An 11,299-nucleotide genomic window follows, 5' to 3' on the forward strand; every position below is an offset into this window, starting at 1 on the left:
GGCCTCCACACCGCTCCAACGGAGACGTACTTCCCCTCGAAGGGAAGGAACTTCGGTAACACATCCTCGTCTTCACCGAATCCACTCTTGGTTATCTCTTACCTTTTACTTGTGCAAGCTCTTTAGTGTTACTTCTCTTGCTTGCTAGCTTGCTTGTTGGTTTTGCATCATATAGGTTGCTCACCTAGTTGCACATCTAGACAACCTACTTTGATGCAAAGTTTAATTTGACAAAGAAAAGTTAAAAATTGGTAGTTGCCTATTCACCCCCCTCTAGTCAACCATATCGATCCTTTCAGCTATCCCATCCATTTTGATATGCATGCACACTAGACGCCTCCCAGCGCCCTGCCGTTCGCTCCTCCCCTCCCTTGTCGCTGCCAAGGGGCGTGACCGGGTGAATCCTGGCTAGCGACTGCGGTGGCAGGGCTCTTCCACCCCCTCGTGTCGGGATCCGATGCTGGACGGATCTGACGGGCAAGGGCACAAATATTTGACATATATCCCAAGTTTCAATTTTGTCATGGCAACTAGGGAGCAAACAAAGATACACAATTGTAGATCCATGATGAAACAACACGTTCCTAACACAAAAGATCTCAAAACGAAATTGGTGTGGTTGTTAATTTACATAGTTGAATCTTTATGGTTTTTGTTGAAACAAAAATGACATGATTATGTTGGATCTACTCTGGCGCGGAGGAACCCTCCACGAATTGTCTGGTAAGATGAAAAATGTTGAGATCACCCCATCTCAAGATCAAAATGTGAGATCGAGACTAACATAGATCGACTGTCTCATCAACCCATCCCATTTGTACATGTGTTCCAAGGCAAGAGTATAACCCAGTAGTTTTAAAGGGAGGGCCACATGAGGATTCTGTTAGTTGTGTTCAAAAATGGCCAGGTTTTTGCTGCTTTCTGAAATGATTTTCGAAATTGTAGTGCAAACCTAGTTGTACCTACAACTAGATAGTCCGGCGACAACACTCTAGCACCGGTCGCGACCCCTACTTTCGCGCGACGACCACCCCTACCAGGCTGCAGCTCGTGCCATCCTGACCCGGGTGGCAAGCCCCGACCGACGAGCCACCCCTCTGAACTTGCACGCTGCTCCTGATCGGCCATGGCTCCCGTCGCCTGCTTCCTCCATCGTCGGTGCTGACAAAGCAGTTCCGTTGTCCCTCTTCCCGACCTTCACCCGCGAGATCGAGCCTCTCCACGGCCATGGATGCGAGCTTCCTGCACGCCGCCTACTGCCGTACTTAGGGAGGATGATGGACGTGAGACAATTTCATCGTGAATCTCCCGATCTAGTTTAGAGGGAAGATGACGGTTGTGAGACGATTTAGCTGTACTCCTGGGAGTACGTACTCCTACACACGTCTCTTGTTGTTTCTGTTTCGTTTGCCCATTCCACGGGTTGCTCGAGCCCTTTATTTTGCCTTTTAGTCAACGAAAACAATAATACATGTAAAAACTCCAACTAAACATGGTCATTGTTCCGATTTTTCTGGATGTTTATTGTTTAGCTGGCGACCTTATTCATTTGAACCCTAAACTCTAAACCCTAAACAAGGTTATATTGCTTTGAAATATCATTTTTTTCAAATTATTTCATCTATACTACTCCCTCCGTCCCAAAATTTTTGTTTCGATTTGTCTTGACACGGATGTATCTAATACTAAAACGTGACTTGATACATCTGTATTTAAACAAATCTAAGACAAAAATTTTGGGAGGGAGAAAGTGCTATTAAACACGCGAACATTTTCTTTTTTGCGGACACCCCATAAATGTATACAGCAAAGATAACACCATCAGATTAATCAGGTAAAAAACACCATCAGATTAATCCACTTGATTAAATCTAACCATCTACATTATACTAATCCCAAGTCAAATGTGCGCATAGCAATTACCTCGAGCGGAAAACGCTGAAAAGCGGCCGCGACTATCGGCGCAAAACTTCCCACGTAAAAAAAACAACTCCCCCTCTCCCCGCAACAGAAAAGCCAAAACAAATCTCACGCCCGCGCCGCCGTTTGCCTGCCCCTGCCGTCCTACCGGCGCCGCCATTCACGCCTCCCTGACTGGCGCGTCTCCCCTTCACGCGTGGCCTTCAGCGTTGGGCCAATTGCCGAACCGCAGCGAACGGCCACAGAGAGGAACAAGAGGAGGAGAGGGCGAGACCTCCTCACCGGTGGCAGGAGGAGAGGGTGAGAGGCGCGGCGAACGGGTACGGCTCGCCGGCCGGCTGAGGTTTGAGATCGGTGGCGAACGTGAGCCCTCAAGTTCTGCAGCTTGCCGTGAACGTGCCGCGCATGCTGCATCAAATCGATGGCGGCGGCGGCGGCGTGTTCCACCCACTTGGCTCGAACGGCAGATGCCCAGCACCACTGCGAGGGTTGAAGGCGTTTTCCATCCCACAATCGACCGGCAGCAAGCCACCGAATGATCGATCAGCGAAGACGCTAGGAGTCTCAGCTGCAGGTAAACTACAGTTTACTGATGCACATACCAAAAGGCCGCGCCCTTTAATTATGAATTTACAGTTATAGTTACATTACGTGGGTTACAAATATAATTATTATACTCCTAAGTTTGTAATTTCTCATGTGAAATTCTCTGTATTGCTATTATTAATTAAGAGTTCTGTTTGATTCCTCATTGCATAGAGTAGCATGCGTTCTGGGTCACACTTATACTTTAAAACACCATCACTCCACAATAATTTGAAAATATGTGGCATTTGTATCGATTACTACAAGATCTGGCTGTGACAACATATCAACATTGCTCTCTAACTGCGCAAGGCTTTATTTGGCGAACATATAATGAATAAGTTGTTTTAGAAGATCTAGTGAATAAGTTGTTAATTCAGTTTTTATCTCTGATCTCTCCAATACTTTTTGATATAAAAAAATGTTCCTGCTGGCCAAGCGCAGCAGCGACGCCCGCTTGCTGGATCACTGGCTAGCTTTATCATCTATTATTTTTCGCGCTTGGGATGGGGGGTTCAGCCAAAGCGTGCAAGTGGGGGATGGGCCGGCTGGCTCACATCGATTTGGGGAATTTTGGATAAGGTCGGCTCTAATTACTTCGGTTTATAGATTGCTGCACGCGTCATATTTAGTTGCGGATTCGAGGCTGGTTAGATTTCAGTTTCGGCCCAAGTCGGTGCTACTCTGGATTGTGCTTTTAGTTCCACTCCCCTGGAAAGGAAATCATATATAGATGCACTCGGGTAATGAGGTTGTGCTGGGGTAATGATTGTGGTGATCGGGATACGGCCAGTGATCGCCACCATCGAGAGCACCGTGAGAGGAGTGAAATAAGGGAGCACTGTGACCATTTTGATGATCGTGGCTGTCGGTGTCAAAATCGGCGGATTTCGGGTAGGGGGTTCCGAACTGTGCGTCTAGACGGATGGTAACAAGAGGCAGGGGACACGATGTTTTACCCAGGTTCGGGCCCTCTTGATGGAGATAATACCCTACGTCCTGCTTGATTGTTCTTAATAATATGAGTAATACAAGAGTTGATCTATCACGGGATCGAAGAGGCTAAACCCTAGAAGCTAGCCTATGGTATGATTGTTGTTGTTTGTCCTACGGACTAAACCCTCCGGTTTATATAGACACCGGAGGGGGTTAGGGTTACACAGAGTTGGTTACAAGGAAGGAGATCTACATATCCGTATTGCCAAGCTTGCCTTCCACGCCAAGGAGAGTCCCATCCAGACACTGGACGAAGTCTTTAATCTTGTATCTTTATAGTCCAACAGTCCGGCTAAAGGATATAATCCGGTTGTCCGGATACCCCCTAATCCAGGACTCCCTCAGTAGCCCCTGAACCAGGTTTCAATGATGATGAGTCCGGCGCGCAGATTGTCTTCGGCATTGCAAGGCGGGTACCTCCTCTGAATACTTCATATAAGATTTTGAACATGAGGATCGTGTCCGGCTCTGCAAAACAAGTTCCACATACCACCGTAGAGAGAATAATATTTCCATAAATCTAATCTGCTGACGTACCCCGTAGTGTGACATCACACCACAGCCAGGTCTTTATTCGAATCGTTTTTCATAACCAATCTTAGCGTGTTTCGCAAGGCGGTTTCCTTGGCACGTCTTGTCGAAGCAGAGATCGTGTCCCCTTTATTATAGGATTCTCATCAATACGGATGTGGGTAACCCAACTGTGCCTATTGGTAGGACTCCTAGATCTTAGGCAAGTCCCAAATGACCACGAGGAGGACGCTTGATATTCACCCTCTTTATAAAGGGGACAAGGCCTTTTCCTCTCGATCTTAATCGAATCTGCCTCCCGCCTCGAGTTCCAACACCCAAAGCTCAGGTTTAGGCACTTCGGACCTTCAACTATGTCCGGATCCAATCTTCAAGGTCGGTGGATGCCTTCCTCCATCATGGAGGAGGACATCAAGAAGTTGAGAGAGGCCAGATTCCGACCCCCGAAATTTCGCATCGGCTGCCTGCCCGAGGGCAAGTCGTCCCTACTCCCGAACCCAACAAGAGCGTCATGTTCGTCTCCCACTTCCTCCGAGGACTAGGCCTCGCTCTGGATCCCTTTGTTAGGGGTCTTATATTCTATTATGGGCTAGATTTTCATGATCTGGCCCCGGATTCCCTTCTTCACATCTCGACATTTATTGTCGTATGCGAGGCCTTCCTCCGCATTACCCCTCATTCGGCCCGTGGCTTAAGACCTTCGATGTGAAGCCGAAGATGATCGAGGGGTAGCACGCAGCGTGCGAAGGCGCTTTAATAAGCAAAATCGCTGACGCTCCATGGCCTGAGGGTTTCTTCCCAGAGGTGTCTGGATTGTGGCAGCGGGAGTGGTTCTACATCACAGCTCCCCGAAGTGCCAAGTGGGTAGCTGCCCCCACCTTTCGCTCAGGCCCCCCACCACAACTGATGTCATGGATCAGCAGGGGGCTGAGTTGGGGTCCAGCCAAGGACGTGCCAATACTGCAAAGCCGTATCCGAGATCTCTTTGAGAGAGATTTTAATCTGGTTATGGTAGTGCAAGTTATGCTAGTTCGTCAAGTCCAGCCTTGCAAACGCCGGCCCCTTCGCATGTGGGAATTCAACCCGGAAGGACCGCAAGCTATTCAACATTTTCTCGGCATGACGCACGAAGAGATGTACAAATTGTTCTACGGACCACAAATAATGTGTCCGGACATTAATGAGGATGCAGGTCTGAGCTGCAATCGCCCGGACACCCAAGTAAGTAGCCCCGCATCCGAACACACTGTCCGTTTATTTATCGCAACATTGCCCTAAAAAAGCCACTCTTTGACCCAGGATTGGATAGCGAAGGCAAAGTTGATAGGAGTTCGGCCCCCCTCCCTGAGACCTCACCAAATCCCGTGCTAACCAGGATGCTGGAGATCGCGCCTTATCAAGCGCCCTCAGTAGAAGATAAAGGGGGGAACAAGGAGGCTAGTGCCTCCGCGAAGGAGGTTAGCCGGGGAGGAGGAGCTGAAACTTCCTCTCCCCAGGGAAGGAAGAGAACCACCTCTGAGGACCCGGAGACAATGGTCTCCAAACGAGGGAAGAAATCTCCGTCGGAGGGTCCTGCCCTGGGGGATACCCTGGCCGCACTATGCCCTCAAGGGGATCAGCCCTCCACCGAGCTGTAAATAAAAGGGTACTTAATAATGAAAATATCTCGCTTTACCTTTGAGGAAAATAACCGAGGCATTTATCTTGCAGTTCGGATCTTAGCCCTTCTCAGCAGAGCTAGTCTTCAGGGGATCTTCTTCCAGAGATGATGGAGAGCCAAACGCCTCCCCATGCCATACCGCCTCATGAGGCGGGTGACCCCGAGGTGTCGTCGCGGAGGGTTTCTCTTGATCCGGCAAGGCCAGAAGGTAATCCTATGGCCACCCGAAGTCCTCAGTATCCGGCTCTTGATGAGAGCAATCAAAAGAATCCGACACCGTCTGGTGTGCGGTCGGACGTACTGAGGGATCTGCTAGAGCAAGCGACTATCTCAAAAGAGCACCGCACATTGATGGGTATAGTGATTGAAAGGATTTCGTCCACCGAAAGCGGGTTGCATGAAGCCTTTATGAGTCTACTGACGGGTTTTGAGGTACACGAAATGATGTACATTTTTGACAGTACCGCACATTTTTAGATGTGCCCTGTGTAGATAGTAGCCTCTGAGACTCTGGTTGTCGTCGAAAACGGTGGCAAACAGAGGATCATAGTCCCAGGTAATAACCAGACCGCCTTTATGTGCAGGTGGTTGAAGCTTCGGTGGCTAGCCGGACTGATGGGTTTGTCGAACTAAAGCGGCAGGTGGATGCGGCAGATGCCGACATCGTGCTTGCTAACAAGCGGCTTGACGAGGCACAGGGTAAGTGATTTTTCTGGTGATTGTCACATAATGAGAGCAGCATGATGCTCGTATCTTTAATATGTTGTGACTGCAGATGGAGCTGCCACCATGGAGACCCTTCGGGCAGAGCTTGCCCGAGCCAAGGAGCAAGCAAGGAGTAGCAATGCGGCTGCTTTAAAGGCGACCGAAGAGTTAAGGGCCGAACATGCCGCGCATTGCGAGAGCAAAGAAAAAATAGCCAAGATGGCTGTAGAGTTAAAAGATGTTACTGACCGTTACCAGCTTCTTGAAGAAGAAATCCGGGCGAAGGCGACGGACCTGGAAAAAGCCCCGGTTGCTGCCAAGGAAGCCCGCTCCAAAATTAGAGCGGCGAAGGAGGAGCTGCATCAAGCTGCGGATATTGTATCTGGGAAACCCTTCTTGTTGCGGACTAAGTTCGGGGATCTGAAGTATGCACCTCTGGACCGGCTATGGAGTTCTGCGGACGCCTATGTGGATTTGGCTGCAAGTGCTGCTGATGTCGCCGAGTACTTTAAGGATCGAAAAGATCAAGAAGTGGAAAAACTGTTTTGGTCACAGTTTCATGCTCCAGCCCGTCCGCTGCTGTTGAATGAGCAAATGGCCGAGTGGGCCGAGCTCCATAGGTTATCTGGACTTGCCATGAGGTCCGTTGTGGATCATCTGTGGCCGAAGGGGCGAAGGCCGAATAGCTACTTTAGCTTAGTGCAACAATTCCTTGGTGCTGTGCCACTCATCGATGCTGTAAAGAGGTCGGCGTGCATAGAAGGCTCGCGGATGGCCCTTGCCCATGTCAAAACATACTGGGTGAAGATGGATGCCACCACTGTTGCGGCACAGGGTTCGGCCATAGGCCGAGTGGCTGCCGAGCACTACTTTGAAGTTCTTGAAGGCACTCGTTTGATAGAGGCTCAGTGCTTGAAGAATATTATGTTTGAGTGACATGTATTCCCATTGTAAAAACAATATTTTATTGAGTTTATCAAGGCTGTATTTATACTTTTGCCCGAAAGTACTATGATGCCTCATGTGCGGCCGTTTATGTATATATGTATATAACCTGAAAGATGGCAGTCGTCGGCTTCAGCCCCACGCATATAATGCGGGGGTGTTCGCAGAAGACACATGTTCACACTTGATCCAACATCTTGGTCCATTAAGGAGGTGATAGCATAGCGAACTAGGCAATCAGACTATAATTCTTTAACACTTCCACTTAGCCAGAGGAGTTTGACGGTGGGGCTACTATATAGCCCCTGGTGGCTCCGCGCTCATCCGAATTCGGGGCGCGTACATGCCTGGCCAGGAAACGGCCCTTCGTTAAGGTGGAGGAATCCCGAAGATTCCGCTAGGTCATCGAGTGGTTGACCAGTCTCACGTAATATCATGATAGTCAGTTTTCGTCTTTCTCTACTGAGGTGCTCATCCGGATGAACCAGGGCACAATCGTAGTAGTTCTCCTGGTGCCGCCTTAGTCGATAAAGCGGAACGTAAGGCAGCAAAACACAGGAGCCGGGCAAACCCAACATTTGACCAAAGACATGATTCGGAGCTGATGCATATAAGGCCAAACTCGCGACGCCGAACACTCCCTAAGGTATTCGGTCTTTATGATGTAAACCGGGCTAAACAGTGCCCTTTGTAATAAGCCCCTGGTGTCCAGGTACGTGCAATATTCTGACGTGGCCACATGCCAATACGTCAGCATCCTTCTCAATTGTATTGAGAATTCGGGGGATGTGTATCAACAAGAGACAGTAAAAAAAGGTTTACGCAGGGTCTTAATCTAAAAAGAATCCTTGGAACGGGTCCCTGCTGCACGTCTGCGCCTGTGTCTCCATTGTGCCGTATTCTGGACGGGTGTAGCATGATGGTCATATGTAAAGAGAGGAACTTAGCTGAAAAGTTGTCGTGCAAAAGGTAGGTTATACTAAATAAACCATGTACAGTTTAAGATGAGTAAAGTTGAGCCTTATTGTCACTTGTTTACACGCGTTGAGCCCCTTGTATTGTTACAGGGGTATAGCCATCAAACCTGTATCAATTATATATAGCTGCATCGGACTCGTCTAACCGCGTCCGTGGTCTTAATGACCTGTCAGATGCTCTAGTTGGTGAGGCCGTTTAGTGTGCGGCTGCCAAGGCAGCCGCACGGTCTTCCGCGCGCAAGGAGCGGTCAATATTTCCATTTACTGTAATGATGCCACGTGGACCGGACATCTTAAGCATGAGGGGAGCGTAATGCGGTATTGCGTTAAAGGGAGCAAAAGCTTCGCGTTCGAGTAGTGCTTGATAGCCACTTTGGGATGGAGCGATGTGGAAAGTTAAATTTTCGTTGCGAAAGTTATCGGGAAAGCCGAATATAACCTCTAGTAGCAGGGAGCCCGTGCAATGGGCTTCTGGGCCCGGCGTTACTCCTTTAAAGGTAGTATTGCTATGGCTAATTTTTGTTGGGTCTATCCTCATTTTGCGGACCGTGTCCTGATATATCAGGTTTAAACTATTGCGCCGTCCATCGGGACTCGTGTGAAGTGGTATCCGTCAATTATCGGGTCTAACACCAAGGCAGCCCATCCTGCATGCCAGATACTTGCCGATTAATCCCGATGGTCAAAGGTGATCGGTTGGGACGACCAGTGGCAGAACTCCGCGGTGATAGGCCCTGGGGCACCTGTCTCTAGGAGTGCCGCTTTGTTTCTCCCCTTCATCATGTGTAATACGTTTACTGTTTTGATTTCTGGTGGGAGTTTCTTCTGTTCCCCTGTGCTTTGCTTGCGAGGCTCGTCCTCGTCTTCGCTTGGTGTATCCTGCCCCTTGTGTTTGGCGTTGAGCTTGCCGGACTGCTTGAAGACCCAACATTCTCTATGGGTGTGATTTGCAGGTTTATCGGGGGTGCTGTGGATCTGACATATTTTGTCCAAAATCTTGTTTAGGCTGGACAGTTCGTCTCTGTTGCCTTTGGAGCGCAGCTTTTGCTGACCTGGCCGAGAGCTTTTGAATCCGGCGTTTATCGCCGTGCTCTTCAGGCTGTCTTCTTTATTCCGGTGATTGTTTTTGCCGCATCGTGGTTTCCTGTTTCTGTCCCTGACTTCGGATGTACTTGGGTCGCTGGTGCTGCATCGGGCTAACTAGCTATCCTCGCCCGCACAAAAGTGGGTCATGAGGCTTGTTAATGCTGCCATTGTTCTCGGCTTTTCTTGGCCAAGGTGTCTGGCAAGCCATTCGTCTCGAACGCTGTGCTTGAAAGCTGCTAAGGCTTCGGCGTCCGGACAGTCGACTATTTGGTTCTTTTTAGTGGAAACCTGTTCCAAAGCTTTCGGGCTGACTCTCCGGGCTGTTGAGTTATATGACTTAAATCGTCTGCATACGGTGGTCGAACATAGGTCCCTTGAAAATTTGCCCGAAAAGCGTCTTCGAGCTCTTCCCAGCTTCCAATGGAGTTTTCGGGGAGGCTTTTAAGCCAGTGCTGAGCTGGCCCTTTGAGCTTGAGGGGTAAGTACTTGATGGCGTGGAGATCGTCTCCTCGAGCCATGTGGATATGGAGGATGTAGTCCTCAATCCAGACCCCAGGGTCTGTCGTTCCGTCGTACGCCTCTATGTTTACGGGTTTGAATCCCTCTGGAAATTCATGGTCTAACACCTCATCGATGAAACATACGGGGTGTGCGGCACCCCTGTATTTGGGTGTACCGTTGTTGGTGTCAAAACCGGCGGATCTCGGGTAGGGGGTCCCGAACTGTGCGTCTAGGCGGATGGTAACAGGAGGCAGGGGACACGATGTTTTACCAAGGTTCGGGCCCTCTTGATGGAGGTAAAACCCTACGTCCTACTTGATTAATATTGATGATATGGGTAGTACAAGATTAGATCTACCACGAGATCAAGGAGGCTAAACCCTAGAGGCTAGCCTATGGTATGATTGTTGTCCGTCTTACAGAATAAAACCCTCCGGTTTATATAGACACCGGAGAGGGCTAGGGTTACACAGAGTCGGTTACAATGGTAGGAGATCTACATATCCGTATCGCCAAGTTTGCCTTCCACGCCAAGGAAAGTCCCTTCCGGACACGGGACGAAGTCTTCAATCTTGTATCTTCATAGTCCAGGAGTCCGGCCGAAGGTATAGTCCGGCTATCCGGACACCCCCTAATCCAGGACTCCCTCAGTAGCCCCTGAACCAGGCTTCAATGACGACGAGTCCGGCGCGCAGATTGTCTTCGGCATTGCAAGGCGGGTTCCTCCTCCAAGTACTTCATAGAAGATTTTCAACACAAAGGTAGTGTCCGGCTCTGTAAAATAAGTTTCCACATATTGCCATAGAGAGAATAATATTTACACAAATCTAATCTGCTGACATATTCCGTAGCGTGACATCACACCACGGCCAAGTATTTATTCGAATCGTTTTACTGTCCCACCTTAGCGCGTTTAGCGAGGCGGTTTCCTTGGCACGTCTTGTCAAAGCAGAGATCGTGTCCCCTTGTTCCGGGATTCTCATCAATACGGGCGTGGGTAACCCAACCGTACCCGTTGATATGTTTTCTCGATCAAAGGCGAGTCCCAAACGGTCACGGGGAGGGCCCTTGGTATTCAACCTCTTATAAAGAGACCAAGGCCTTACTCCTTTCTTTCAATCTCAAACGAGTTCGCCCTTCGCCTCGAGTTCCAACACCCAAGGCTCCAGATTTTAGGCGCTTCGGACCTTCGACAATGTCCGGTTCCGACCTTCGAGGCCAATGGATGCCCTCCTCTGTCACGGAGGAGGACGTGCTGAAGTTGAGAGAGGCCAGGTTCTTGACCGGCGAAATCTTGCATAGGTTGCCTGCTCAAGGGCAGGTCATTCCTACTCCCACGCCTGGTGAGAGTGTGGTGTTCATGTCTCACTTCCTTCGGGGGCTAGGATTCCCG

General features: G+C 49.4%; 1 protein-coding gene across 2 annotated transcripts; it reads left to right on the forward strand.

Annotated features, from left to right (window-relative positions):
• Nucleotides 1-1,953: 1,953 nt before the first annotated feature.
• LOC147975636 (uncharacterized) lies at nt 1,954-9,635 on the forward strand. Of its 2 annotated transcripts, XM_087518274.1 has the most exons (4): nt 1,954-2,494; nt 5,743-6,124; nt 6,277-6,391; nt 6,468-9,635. In XM_087518274.1, exons 2-4 carry the CDS (start codon nt 5,798-5,800, stop codon nt 7,331-7,333), a joined length of 1,308 nt encoding a protein of 435 aa, XP_087374400.1. In that variant the 5' UTR covers nt 1,954-2,494; nt 5,743-5,797; the 3' UTR covers nt 7,334-9,635. The 2 variants fall into 2 exon arrangements, 1 of the variants encoding a protein (XP_087374400.1); XR_015600985.1 differs by lacking the exon at nt 5,743-6,124.
• The last annotated feature ends 1,664 nt before the right edge of the window (nt 9,636-11,299 follow it).

This window comes from Triticum urartu, chromosome 4A, assembly GCF_056163025.1.
Source record: "Triticum urartu cultivar PI428250 chromosome 4A, HENAU_Tu73, whole genome shotgun sequence".
Lineage (NCBI taxonomy): Eukaryota > Viridiplantae > Streptophyta > Magnoliopsida > Poales > Poaceae > Triticum > Triticum urartu.